This window comes from Scatophagus argus, chromosome 2, assembly GCF_020382885.2.
Source record: "Scatophagus argus isolate fScaArg1 chromosome 2, fScaArg1.pri, whole genome shotgun sequence".
Taxonomy (NCBI): Eukaryota; Metazoa; Chordata; class Actinopteri; family Scatophagidae; genus Scatophagus; species Scatophagus argus.
The window spans coordinates 6,657,426-6,671,755 of record NC_058494.1 but is presented as its reverse complement, the minus strand read 5'-3'; the positions used below and the strand labels follow the sequence as shown (position 1 = coordinate 6,671,755).

Here is a 14,330-nt window from a genome sequence, read left to right as displayed (position 1 = left end):
CATATGCTTCATGAAGCTCACTTTATGAATCTGTGAAATAGCTGGCTCATTGTTTCACCTGCAGAAAATATTTCAGTGATGTAGAAATGTACTCAGTGCATGATATCATCACTGTTTTATGTGACCACAGAGGCTGCAGAGCTTATTTCACCACTTCTAATGACATCCATCAACTTCCTCTTCACACAGAGGTAAGTCAGTGTGGCAAGTCCTCTCAATTTTGGTTCATTGACATCCCCTGCACTTGGCCAGAATTACCAAAACTATACTGTACAATGAGGTCTTACGTATAACATTATAACTTGAATTTCACCAACTTTATGTAAACAGGTTAAAATCCATACATTTTATTTAGTATGACCACCGCGGCCCCCCCCCCCATCCTCTGACCGGTCAGCCCTCCTCCGGACCGTCCCGCCCTCAGCCCGGCTCAGTTCTGGTAGTGTCCATCTCCGCGCCAGGAAACTCACGCACACAAACGCACACAGACACACACACAGGCAGAAACACGTGCGGTGCGCGCGCGCTCAAAAAAGGCTGCAGTTAAACAGAACGGAACAGACGGAAGTGGCAGAAAAATCACACAAGCTGCTCCACATCGTGAAGGCGGTCCGTGTTGTGCAGAGCCACCGACAAGCGGCTGTCCTTCATCATTGAAAGTGGACATCACAGCGGCGACAGTCCTCCGGAGGTCCCACTTGGCTGTTGAGAGTGATGCATCCTGCAGGACTGTGTGAGCAGTGAGGTGGTTTGATCTGCTGTGTAGATAGATCCAGCCTGTGCTGTTGATGACAAGAGGCAGCATGAAGTTTGCGGTTTCGGTGTTGTGGTTCTCACTAGCTGTCGGGAAGGCTACCATGCAAGGTAAGAATCGGGAAACACAACTCGTGTCTAAACTGTTGAAGCGGTGTGCCTGCCATGTAGCGTCTTATGTGCCTAAAACAACAAGGATTAGATTGAATCAGGCAGCAGAAACATTTGAACCCTTTGTAATCGTGTTGCGCTATGAAAACACAGCATCCGACCACGTCACAGTCTCATTAATGTAATATCAGACTAATTGGCCGCTGCGCCCCGTCCTGCCCAGTTCTGTTTCGGTAAAGGGAGAGAGCTTCATAAAGACGCGGTCATACTGCATAATTCACATGTGTTTGTACTTATAATCGTGTAGGAGGCAACAGGACAAAATGATGGGGTCAGGTAACAGGAGCACGTTCATGATTTATTAAAGAATGAGAGCACAGCGCCCCCATGGGGACGTAGACTATGACTGAGGACGAACGCTGCAGGAGAACAATAAACAGGACAATAAAACACTGAAAATTAAAAAGAAGAGAATTCCCTGACACAATAACGCTGTGACTCACTTATGTCTTATAGGCTTTCATATGAAAAGTGAAAAATGAAATATTGTGTCACTGTGGTTTTGATGCAGAAAAGCCATCACTTAGTCTACACTTTGTGTGTGTGTGTGTGTGTGTGTGTGTGTGAGAAAGTGCATGTGTCAGTGTATGTCGATTCAGCTTACTGTAAAGCATTTACACCACTCTAATCTTGAGATGCAGTGGCTCTTGGCCGCATATGCTGTAAATCTTTCTTGTGTGTCTTTTATTGTGTGTGTGTGTGTGTGTGTGTAAATGTGCTGATATTGATTAAAAAGATTAATCCACCTTCAGTGTCCAATTAGCTGTCCCAGTGGCCATCCAGGGGCTCATGAAGAATCACATTTTAAACTGACACTGAGCCTCGTGTGAAGGAGGTTGAATTAATGTCACCCATTAGAAACAGGTTGACGTGCCGTGTCATGCTTGGATTTTAAAGGGTTGATTCACCCTATTTTCCCACTTCCTCTTAGCACCATGCAGATAGGTTTTTCTGTACAAGTATTGACATATTCCACTCAAATCCACTCCCAAATTTCAGCATGTTTCACGTTATAGCCAGTTAGTCTGGATAATTCATAGGAACTATTCCTTTGGTAGAAAATAGTTCCAATGAAACACAAGGCTCTAATGTACGTGTGCAGGTTGTGTACAGTAACACTGCACACGTGTGGTCACCTCTGGTCATGTGATGGTCAGTGTCTTTGACATCCTGTGACTATGTGTGAACCATGTTGGCCTGCATGCTCACATACAGTATTGGACATGCCTCGAGGGCTTTATGGCTGATCGGGTTAACTGTTGCGAAAAGTCTTGGCTACCTCAAAGGCACCTGTCATATTGCATTGTGTGTAAGAAAAGAGCAGAGCAACAACTCAGATGATAAAGACCGCTTCCTTCTTTCATAATTCTTGCCTTCAAAAATGTCCCTTTTTTTCCACTGGCATGGAAGCATCTGATGAGAAATCAATGAAAGCTGCATGAAGGAGAGGCCAAAACAGAGTTAAACTGTCTTTAATTTGCATTAGTGTGTCAAAGAAAAAATGGGTTCCCCTCTGTTTCCCTCCCCTCCTTTTACCCTTCTCAGTGGTACGTCCAACAGTCGATCCACAGTGAACAGATGGTGACAGTGTCAAGGTGATCATACCACTGTGTCGCCTGTGAGGTGTTTCAGATTGAGGAGGAGGTAGGGTGTTTGTTTGAACACTGGGTCACCCATGCGGCTGTATCATCAGCAGACTGTAGTTTCTTTCTTATGCACACACACACACACACACAAAGTGAATGCACATTGTAATGCTATGTAATTTCCCAACAGAAAATCAACCCCATCCCCCCTCACCATCAGAATGCACCAATCGATACTCTCCCCTTCACCTCTTCTCAGTCAACCACACACACACACACACACGCACATACACACACACCGTCAATCAGCCTCTGTGTAAGGGAGGGAGCGACTCTTGTATTAGAATCCATCCCTGCGGTGTTTGACTAGTTTGGCTCCTGTATTGTTGTTGATGAGTATCTTGAGACAGAGCAGCTTCCTGTAGAGATGGCAGATAGGATTCAGCTCACTGAGTGTAATGACGCCCCGTTTTAAGCCTTTACAAACGGAATGCTTCACAGGGCCTCTGATGCAATGGGAGGTAATCTGTCTGAGGCTGAACATCCTGACTACCGTATCTTCAGATTCCAACATTTCAAATGGGAAACATGAGAGGACAGAAGACAGCAAAGGGTACCATGACAAGTGTACATTTGTGTCCATGCACACAGACACTAAAGAGTTTTTTCCTCATGTGCACACAGGCATAGAAAAGCACACATCCATGTTTGTTTTATCACATAGTTACTTATGAGGACATTCTACTTACTGCAGTGATCCACATGGCTGCACTAGGTGACATGTTCCTTCATTAGTATGGGTGAGACCACTGTACTGTATTTGGTTTGTGTCAAAATTCAAAATGTACGGCTGTGCTGACGTAAATATTTACTGGTGTACTAAATGTGTATTTATCCGCAACAGAAAATAATTTCAACAAATTCACAGTTGACTCCTGTTTGAGTAATTTTGCTGAAAGAGCAGCTCTGTATTTCTGAACAGTTGTAACAGATGTAGTGGGAATTAAAATATTAAATAAGCCGGTTTTATGATTAAAATTATAAAAATGAAATAAAATCACTACCATTAACTACCAGTTGAATTTCAGTAAACCCTAAAATTATTTCTGACTTTTTTCTAGTGAAAACTACAGAATATAATATGTCAACTAATGTATGTTGTATGTCAGATTAGGGCGATTGGTTTGCGCAGTATAGAACCTTGTGTTAAGAACTTGGAAAGGGAATTTGCTCTCTCCTTGCTATCTGTTTTGCTGTCTGTTCTCATTCCCCTCGCCCCAGTTAACTTCTCCTCCTGCACCAACCTCTACCCTGCCCCCTCATTCTGTCTCTCTCAGACACTGAAGGGAATTGCTCTGGGTCACTCTGTCTCACTCCTTCCCTTATCAGCTCTCTCCATTCCTCTGCTCTATTCTCCCTGTTTGAGAGTGTGTTGATTCAAACTTCTCATTCCAGTCTATCAGCCTCTGCCTCTGTCGCAGCACTACCATGGGCAAGTGCCAAATATCGTCCTCTTATGCAGCCGAATGCTCGGAGCTCAGAGCTGATAGAGCCACCAAGTTACTGTGGGAAGCTCAAGTACAAATACCACATAATGCTTTGAGCGTCCAGCAAATGCTGCTGTCATCTGCATCTTTTAGACTGAGTTACAATGAGTAACAGGGAAGAGGATAAATGTTTTGCTCAGGGATAATTCGACGGGACGTATAGCTCTTGGTGAGCGGGCTGGCTGTCAGTATAATCAAGTATGCAAATTTTAAGCCACTGAAGAGTCTCTGAGCGGTCTGACTACTAGATTAACCGTTAGTTCTTACTGAATACAACACGTTCCTTTATTCACTGACTCTCTATTTTCAGCGGAACCAAAGTGAATTACATATCTTGCTTTTTTTTTTTTTTTTTTGCTCTGTAACTGCAAAAACATCGGAGTGTGTTTTCTGTAACCGTCTTGGAGACCCTATATCTCCCAGCTGTCTGTACTTGAACGGTGTTCCTTCATTGCACTGTCTCCTGCTCAGCGTAAGCGTCACTCTTTAACTGACTATTATGTCTTGTGCCTGGCTGCACAAAGCGCTCTGAGCTCTGCTTCTCTCCCCTGGCAATAGTCCTGTCTTAGGTGATCATGTCAGCATGATCATTTTGTCAGCCTTGGGAGCTTAGATGCACTTGCTCGGCCATGACCAGCTGTCGGTCCAGGGTTGACAGTGTGTGTGTGTCTGACTCTTAGTCCCTGACTCAATTTTTCCTTTTACTTGCTTTTGAGACTCTCTCACTCTCACTTTGTTCATGCAAGACTGTGTCTTTGTATGTTCTTGAACATGTAAATCTTGCAAGAGGGTGACTTTAATGTGTACATCTGTCTGTCATGAATATTCCATGCATATGAGCCAACTAGTCATATAATTATAACTGCAAGTAACTTTAAGTTGATAGTTGTAGTTTTAAGTGAAATGTCTTGTCAGTTTTAGGATTAATAGCCATGAAACTGGCCAGACATTCATGTTCTCCTCAGGATGAATTGTAACAAGTCTGGTGACTCTGTAATCATCATTTACTACCACCAGCCTGTCAAGTTGACAGCTGATGACATAATAGCTGAAAAACTTATTTCATTCTCATCAGCTGTACTTGCTGAACAACAACATGTTAGCACTGTCACTGTAAGCATCACAGTGTCCACACAGCACACATACATTAATGAGAGCAGCATGTTAGCAGAGCCTCATGGAAAGTCATAGAGAACACATAACACTTACATGTTTCACAAGCAGCAGCAATTTCAGTCATCTGTCAGTGTCTACACAGGATGCATTCAGGCGCAGTATTAGTTAGTTACAGTAATAGTATGTGTGTTTATGTTTATGTGTGTTTGACAGCACACATAACAAATCTAACGCACAATCATTGCAGTTATCCATGTGAAATGGAATAAAACAGCACTTTGAGTTGGGTGTACACATGTAAAGCCCATGTTTCACACAGCAGATGTGTAGACAGCTGGAATGACTAAAAGAGAAGCATATCTGTTCCACTGGATGACTGAAAAATGTGACTGAAACACTTTTTGGGTAGACAAGCATTTATTATTATTGTTATTTTTTTCTCTATAAAAGCTTAAGCAATTAAGTAATTATCAAACTTGAATCCATATTAGTGCATATTAGTGTAATCTAATCGGTCTTCATCACTATTTTGTTCTCTGACTCCTTCCAGCTCAGGAAGACTTTGTGTCGCTGGCCGAGATGGAGGATTCCTTGTTGAGGAACCTTTTCAGGGGTTACCAGAAGTGGGTGCGGCCTGTCCAGCATGCCAATGACACCATCACTGTACGCTTTGGACTCAAAATCTCACAGCTGGTTGACGTGGTGAGGAAACAAAACCCAGATGCGCAAACACACAAGTCATATACTGTATATATAATGTTTTACTTATAAAGAAAGGGTTTCCTGGGCTGTGTTTCTATGGTTGTCCTTTAAGTCCAAAAACCGTATGCAGCTTGCGAGTGTACTTTGCATTTTCATTTATACTGGCAGAGGAAGAACGGAAGATGGAACATCAATAAAAATCAAGCTGGACTTTGAAAAGGTCAATCAGAAACTTTGCTAAAGCGCACAAATTCACAACTGGCAAAAAATACAATACTGAGTACATGACCTCAGTATCCTCAATGGTAACTCTGGTACTGTTCATGCCATACATTATGTATTATATTAATATTAAATAGATCAGGGCCTTTTAAAATGCCTCTGCAGTTGATCACATCCCGAGCGCCCATGGGCAAAGTGGAACCAGACATAGAGGCTCTAATGCTTCCAGACAAACCCAGTACACAGTCTTAACTTATGTGCTCTCAAGGAAGCTCTCTGCAGAAATTAAAATGGCCTTGTGTAACATGGTTAATAAAATCGTGTTATAGTCTTCAGAGGATTGGAAGGCTATGTTTTGGAGTGAGAGAGCAAAGGAAGAAAAGGAGAAAGGATGGGAGGTAGTGAAGCTCAGCATCACAGCAGAGCATGAGAATTTAAAGCATGTTAAGGGTGGGTGATTATTCTGAACGAAGAAAGAGAAAAAGAGAAATGCATGAGAGAAATGTTGCAGATATTGTTCAGAAGTGGCCTACCATCTGTTCGGGATGGGACAGAAGGTAATTACATGTCTATAATGCTTAGAAAAGAATTATGACAAGTAACCATCATAGAGGAAGATAAACTCAAAGGCAGAGAAGAACAGGTTAGTAAGTGATATAAGAAATGGGTGGCTATTAAGGGGGATGAACAAAGGAAATATAGTGCAGAAGCTACTCTGAGGACAGAAGTGTGAAGATAAACAAGGAGAAGGGTGAGGGGCTGAGGGACCTCAAGGGGCAAAGACAGGAAGAGAGAGTAAAAAGAAAAGAGAGAAAGAAAGGTTAAAAGAGAGGTCCAAAGTGGTCTTTCATAGAAGCAGAGGAAGTTATGAGGCCATCAGGATGAGAGGAACCAGATCAACATTTATTATTTATACAAGGACACACACACACGCACACACATATACACATGCAGAGACAAAGCTGTTTTCACAACCCCACAGAGGGCCACATTTTGACTACATCAGCATTTGATGTTTGTACTTATGCCGTGCAGAAATAACGTTTAGAAGAGTGCCATCTTGTGGTATTCTAACAATTGCGATTAAAAAACTCCACCTCAGATCATTTTTTGTTCACAGAGGGTGAGCATGTTTCATAGACATAGCTTTCTTTTCCTCTCACGCTTTTACTGCACAGAAACTTGACAGCTTACACTGAAAACCTGTCTGACTTCCTCAGATTTGTTACTGCCTTTGTCCTCCTCCTCTTATTCCTGTCCTCGCTTTTCTCTGCTGTTTTTCATATTGAATAAATAAGGCAGAAGTACCTGTATTAGTATTGCCAGAGATATAATAACTTGTGCTTCTGTTCATTAAAAGCTATCAGTGTACCCTGAAGCAAGGCACTTAACCCTCAAAATGTTCCACTGTGCTTTCTCAGCAGCAAGCAGGAGAAGCAATTAAAATCTTCCTTTCTAAGTTGGTTTAAATAGTTTCTTTCATCTCAACTTTTTGTCTCCAGCAGCTTATTTGCTCTTCAGCTCCTCATTAGCCTCTCTTGTTGTTCAAAGGAAGCCCCACAAAAGACTTGTAAATAATGAACAAAACTTTCCTGTCTTCCTGCAGGATGAAAAGAACCAGTTGATGACTACAAATGTCTGGCTCTGGCAGGTAACAATGAATGTTGCTATTTGCAAATGCTGGATCTTTAAACTGTGATATTTTCACAGCTGTGAATTCTGTTCAGAGTGTGCAACGTTTCTGTTCTCTATCAAACTGAGTTCATTAGAGATTCATTAGCTACAGTGCAATGACGTGATGACATTGTTTTTATCCAAAAGGTCAAAGGTCAACTTCACTGTGACATCATGCTGTTCGCCATTCATTATGCAACATTATAACTTAGGAACAGTTTCACATTTGATCAGATACTGAATTGGTGACACTAATCCTGAATCCTGGGTGTCCACCTTGAATTTGGGCTAACTGTATAGAGCTTCTGTACTTCTGTTGAAGATGTGTGCGTGAAGCATCCACGATTTAGAATTTGTAGCTTCTTCGTGTTCAGTTCAATTCAATTTATTTGTATAGCGCCAAATCACAATAACAGTTGTCTCATGACACTTTTCAATTAGAGCAGGTCTAGACCAAACTCTTTAATTTGATTTTTAGAGAGACCCAACAAAACCCCCATGAGCAAGCAGTGGTGAAGAAAAACTACGTTTTAGAAGGCAGAGACCTCAAAGCAGAACCCGGCCATCTGCCTTGCCCAGTAGGGGCAAGTGAGAGAGAGAGAAAAGGATGGAGAGGTAGTAGTAGTTATGTAGTACGAATAGTAATAGTAGTAATAATAATGCAGAAATATAACAGGTCTTAATAACAGTCGTCGGTGTCAAGCAGGACCACAGCAGGAGGTCCAGACATGATCCATGAGAACCTGAGAGACGAGAAAGCACAAAGACTCCAGGGAAGAAGTCAAGTTAGTGACATGCATTGATGGGACATGAATATGTGTGGAAGGAGAGTTAGAGGAGGAGAGAGAAGCTTGTGCGTTGTGGGAGATCCCCCAGCAGTCTAAGCCTATAGCAGCATAACTAGGGGCCAGCCTAGGCCGGCCCTAACTATAAGCTTTATTTAAAAGGAAGGTTTTAAATCTACTCTTGACCGTAGAGAGGGTGTCCCCCTCCCGGACAGAAGCTGGAAGAAGATTCCATAGGAAGGAATCTTGATAACTAAAGGCTCCGGTTCCCGTTCTACTTTTGCTGACTCTAGGAACCAAAAGTAACCCTGCATCCTGGGAATGTAGAGTTCTGGATGGATTATAAGGTACTAAGGTACTATGAGCTCTTTGAGATAAGATGGCACTTGACAATTTAGGGCTTTGTAGTACAGGAGAAATATACTCTCTCATTTGAATTTTTGTCAGTTCACGTGCTGCGGCATTCTGGATTAGTTGGAGAGTCTTTATGGACTCATTGGGGCAGCCTGATAACATGGAGTTGGCTTTATCTGGTTTCATTGATAAATATAATTGTGTGTCGTCTGCGTTCCAGTGAAAATGTAAAGAGTCTTACCTAATAATGTCACCAATGGAGAGCATATATAGGGTGAATAATACTGGTCCGATCTATCACGGTCTGTTGTATTGGCAAAGCATATAAACACACACAAGGAACTCCACTCTATTTTTTGTTTCAGTAAACTTACACACTAGTAGACATGCAGCAGTAGTCCACCACAAGCTCATTTGTTCTGTCCTGTGTTTAAAGACTCATTGAGCTCTCCTAAATCTAGTCTAAATTAAATATACCAGAATGGGAGACTTATCATGCCTTGTCATTTATTTAAAGGAGTGGGTTGACGTCAAGCTGAAGTGGAACCCAGATGACTATGGAGGTATCACCTCCATCAGAGTGCCTTCAGAGACTATATGGCTTCCAGACATTGTCTTGTATGAAAAGTGAGTTATGCAGCACTCATCAGTAGCACATTCTGAGGCTGGGCCTGATAACACTGATGTACATTTCACATTTTACCTTGAGTGGTCTCTATGAATTTTTTCTTCCCACCTTATACTTTCTTTCTCATCTTCTCCCAGTGCGGACGGTCGCTTTGAAGGTTCCCTGATGACCAAAGCTATTGTGCGCTGGGATGGTACCATAACATGGACTCCACCTGCCAGCTACAAGTCTTCCTGTACCATGGACGTCACCTTCTTCCCCTTCGACCGACAGAATTGCTCGATGAAGTTCGGCTCCTGGACTTACGATGGAAACATGGTGGACCTGGTCCTGGTGGATCACTATGTGGACCGTAAAGACTTCTTTGATAATGGCGAGTGGGAGATCCTCAATGCCACTGGAGTAAAGGGAAGCAGGAGGGATGGGGTGTACTGGTACCCATTTGTCACCTACTCTTTCATCCTCAAGAGATTGCCGTTGTTCTACACCCTGTTCCTCATCATTCCATGCCTCGGTCTCTCCTTTCTGACTGTGCTGGTGTTTTATTTGCCATCGGACGAAGGAGAGAAACTCTCTCTTTCCACATCTGTGCTGGTGTCACTCACTGTGTTCCTCCTGGTCATAGAAGAAATCATCCCTTCATCATCAAAGGTGGGTTTCCTAAAGGTATTTAAGGGTATCAAACCCTGCATTCTTTTTTTTTTTCAGGGCTGTATTTTTAAAATTTATCCAGCTTTTTCCAGTTATCCTAATTGGAATCTTAATTGCCGATGCATGATCCAATTAACATGGATCACAGCCGCAGCCCTCTCAATTACCTGTAGCTTAAACTCTGTGTCAACTCAATTAACAACTATTGACTTCAGCTAGGTCTCCAATCTCCAATCTCCAACTCCAACTCCAATCTGCAGAAAAGCAAAGCTAAAAAAAAGACAACTATTTATATAAATTTATATAAAAACTATTTATATAAAAAGACAGCTACTGATTCTAATGACTTTGGCGAGCCTCTGACCTCTCATCTAGTGCCAGCAGACAGTCAAACTTTTGACTCATTCTCTAAAGTAGCTTATCATCTGCTAGACTACTGGCACAAAAATTTGAACAGACATTCAGAGTTCTTAGATGAAGAGTCCTAATGGCTTTGGTGATCTCCTGACATTTCCTCTGTCACTTTACAGTTGAGTGTAATACTTTACTTTCATCTAACTTTGGTTAATGAACAAATGCCTGCAAAACTGATGACATTCCCATCAGCCTCAGCTGTACTTTGTGTTTAGTGCTAACTGTCAATGTGGCATGCAGACATGAACCTGAGAGATATTACCTGGTAAACATCAGCATGTTAACACTGCCTCTGTGGGTATGTAGCCCGCTGTGGCTGAGCAGCTTGCATGGCTGTAGTCTTTAAACTGAAATAAACAGTAAATAGTGAATATGTTAATATAATTATTTTTAACAAACTGCTATAGATTAGCTTTGAGCTACATCTATTCATCATTCATAATTAATATGCTCATCCTTACATCATACGAAAGTACCCATTATTTCAAACATGACAATGAGCTGTTTAACTGATTGCTGATTACCACATTTCTCTGTCTCCAGGTGATACCACTGATAGGTGAATACCTGCTCTTCATCATGATCTTTGTCACTTTCTCCATCATTGTCACTGTCTTTGTCATTAATGTCCACCACCGTTCCTCTGCTACTTACCACCCCATGGCCCCCTGGGTAAAGAGCCTCTTCCTTCAGAGACTACCCAGACTGCTGTGTATGAGGGGACATACTGACAGGTAATATAGGGTCAATCATAGTTAAAGGAATAATTTGACATTTTGGGAAGAATGCTTACTTTGCAAGAGTCAGCGTAAGTTAGCTTAGCTTCGCATAAAGGCTGGAGACTGGGGAACCAGCTAGTCTGTTAACTAGCTAAGCATTTAACAGGCAAATAGCTGAGACCTCAGTAAGTTAGTGGTCCTGACCAAGAAATAGTCTGACACATAACCTTAGTGAGACGGCAAACTGATGGTTTTGATGGTGGATTAAACTAACATTATATAATGTGTCAATCAATGGTAGGTGGGTTTTGTTACCTCTGGTCAGAGCCAGGCTAGTTTACCCTCTCTTTCCAGTCTTTATGCTCAGCTAAACTAACTGTCTCTCACATTAAGCATACAGCCATGAGAGTATATATCAACCTTCTCAAGAACTATTCCTTTTATATCTGTTAGTACACATTTGAAGATATGTGTGTAAAAAAGATAAAACAGTGAGTGTCTATTATCCTTAGATACCACTTTCCAGATATGGAGATGCGCAGCCCAGAGCTGAAGCCCCGCAGAGGTGTGGGGAGGAGGGGTGTTCCTGGTCATAGTGGTGGCCAGCAGAGAGGCCCCCTCACAGGGAAGGAGGATGAGAACCAAGCCTGGCTGGCCATGCTGGAGAAAGCCACAAATTCAGTTCGCTACATCAGCCGTCACATCAAAAAGGAGCACTTCATACGAGAGGTGTGAGAGTGGGCAGACATGAGGGAGGGCCTGGGATGGAAAGGCTTTTCAGACACTTGTATTACATTGTTATTGAATATTTTTTATACCGTTGATTAATAAAATTGCACCCCAGTGTATGTCCCATTTGCTCTATACCTGCTTATCGAAATGACACAAAGTAGGTATTGTGTTTCTGTATCCCTCTTACTTTATGTATCCCTCTCTGTCTCATCCAGGTTGTTCAAGACTGGAAGTTTGTGGCTCAGGTGTTGGACAGGATTTTCCTGTGGGCCTTCCTCACGGTGTCAATACTGGGAACTGTCCTAATCTTCACCCCTGCTCTGCAGATGTACCTCAGCACACCTTGATGGCAATACTTACTCATGCATACTCTCCAACAGCTCATTTTTGTTTAGTAGATTGTCTTTGACTATGGTTTATTAATGAAGTTCAATAAAATATTCACATGTATATTTCTCTTGTAGAAACAAACTTTTACCTCTCTACAGTATGGTTTGCAGCCTGTAATGACTACTGGAAAATGTAATGTTCTGGATGCAGCTTGTCAAGGTGCATGCACAGGAGTGCAAAGGAGCGAAAGCAATAAGCAGGTCATAGTAGCGTGTTTTGATTTGAATAACTGTAACATTGTAATTATACATGCAACAACATGCACAATATCAATTCATAAAAAATCTGTTGTTCTGTGTGTCATGTGCACCATGTTGTTCAACCAGCTATGCTCTACTGTAAGTGCTGTAATGATTAAAAGAGATCTGTTGTACTAAATCAATTTTCCGGTGTTTTTAAGACTGACTTGAGTCTTACTACCAGAAGTGGGAAATTACACCAAGCACAAGACTGTAGGTTTCCAGTATGACACTTTGTGTTAATTTGATTAACTGTACAAAATAATCAGAAAAAGAGATGAAGTGTATCTTGTGGTGACACTAGTATTACCTTGCATAATCTTACTAAGGGTATGCTTACATGGTGTATAGTTCTGATCAAATTACTTTGTTAATAAAGGTAAGTAATACATACATGATGCAAAGAGAGTGAGCAAACAGGAGTCATTGTGGGCAAACATGGCATTTTTTCCACTGTGGCTCTCCTAGGGGGTTAGAAATGGCCAGGCTGTAAGCAAGAGAAATTAACTAGAGTATGGACTAGAGTGGGCAATAATGAGTGGACCAATTTGGCTGTGTTTCTGGCTGTAATGACACAATATCACCACTAAATGGCAGCAAACATCTGCAACCAGCTATTTTTGCTTCAAACCCTGCTTCACCAAAATAATGATACAATAAAAACTATTTGAAATATGACTTACAGGCAACAAAAAATCAAAATAAAAAGAGGAGTAAACAAGAGCATCAAGTGATTTGTTAGCATGCTTATTAATACTGTCAGCATGACATTTCCAGCCATGATATAACACTACTGATTTATCTTCATTCACAGATTCGATCCAGATGAATAGCTGCATGATAAAAAGGTTACAACAGACAAACAGAGAGTGGGCACAATAGAAGAACCTGTAGCATGAGATTAGATATGATATTATCTCTATAATGTCCAATGTTTGTTCAATGTAGATCATGAGCATCATACTGCACTTTTACCCCCATACTAATCAGCTCTACCCAAGCTTCCCTGAGTTGTCTGCTTTGCTACAGGGCCCATCATCAGCAGTAATTACAAAATAAGACAGTTTGTTTGTCCGAACAACTAACCTCCCGGTTATTAGCTGCTATAACCTCCTAGCCTTCATGCTTTTGTCACCCGGCAAATATTGTTACACATGGCAGTTCTTGATGATATCAAAGTGTTTTGGCCTAGTTTTGGGAAGACATGAGTTTGTTCACTGACTTATTAAAAATGGCCTGCATGCTTAAGTAAAAGCCCCTCCTCTGCACTTGAACAGTCTGACCTCACCCATCTCTTCTATTATTCACAGCTGCAGATTTAACTCAGGCAGACAAGTGTGTTTGTGTGTGTACGTGCATGTGTGTGTGGGTGGGTGTGTGTGTGTGTCAGTGCATATGCAGGTATATTAGAGTGAGACAGAATGAAATTCCCAAAAAGGGCACATCATGTGCGTGACCCAGACAGTGACAGAGAAGGGTGTGAACCCCTGAGGATTTCATATAAATAAACAAGCTTTCAGGTCTTTGGATGGAGAAAAATCTGTGACCACATGTGACACACTCAAAATATTTCAAACTGAATTCCTCTTTCCAGTAAAAACATATTTCATGTACTTAATTTAGTGTTGCTGGGAACTTAATACTACT

At 41.7% G+C, this 14,330-nt stretch overlaps 1 protein-coding gene across 3 annotated transcripts; it reads left to right on the top strand.

The window, feature by feature from the left end:
* The first annotated feature begins 364 nt into the window (after nucleotides 1–364).
* Nucleotides 365–12,813, top strand: chrnb3a (cholinergic receptor nicotinic beta 3 subunit a). Of its 3 annotated transcripts, none has more exons than XM_046403881.1 (8): nucleotides 365–864; nucleotides 5,724–5,875; nucleotides 7,704–7,748; nucleotides 9,428–9,537; nucleotides 9,676–10,189; nucleotides 11,147–11,162; nucleotides 11,849–12,051; nucleotides 12,270–12,813. In XM_046403881.1, exons 1-8 carry the CDS (start codon nucleotides 789–791, stop codon nucleotides 12,399–12,401), a joined length of 1,248 nt encoding a protein of 415 aa, XP_046259837.1. In that variant the 5' UTR covers nucleotides 365–788; the 3' UTR covers nucleotides 12,402–12,813. The 3 variants fall into 3 exon arrangements, with proteins under 3 accessions (XP_046259837.1, XP_046259827.1, XP_046259846.1); XM_046403871.1 differs by having other exon boundaries at nucleotides 371–864; nucleotides 11,147–11,337; nucleotides 11,835–12,051; XM_046403890.1 differs by lacking the exons at nucleotides 365–864; nucleotides 5,724–5,875; nucleotides 7,704–7,748 and adding an exon at nucleotides 8,737–8,903 and having other exon boundaries at nucleotides 11,147–11,337; nucleotides 11,835–12,051.
* Nucleotides 12,814–14,330: the final 1,517 nt, after the last annotated feature.

Bases quoted from the DNA above. Each gene is read 5' to 3' on its own strand.
- chrnb3a (XM_046403871.1), top strand. From the start codon at position 789: ATGACAAGAGGCAGCATGAAGTTTGCGGTTTCGGTGTTGTGGTTCTCA. The intron at 9,538-9,675 runs GTGAGTTATGCA...ATCTTCTCCCAG, and splicing joins GACATTGTCTTGTATGAAAA to TGCGGACGGTCGCTTTGAAG. The intron at 11,338-11,834 runs GTAATATAGGGT...TATTATCCTTAG, and splicing joins ATGAGGGGACATACTGACAG to ATACCACTTTCCAGATATGG.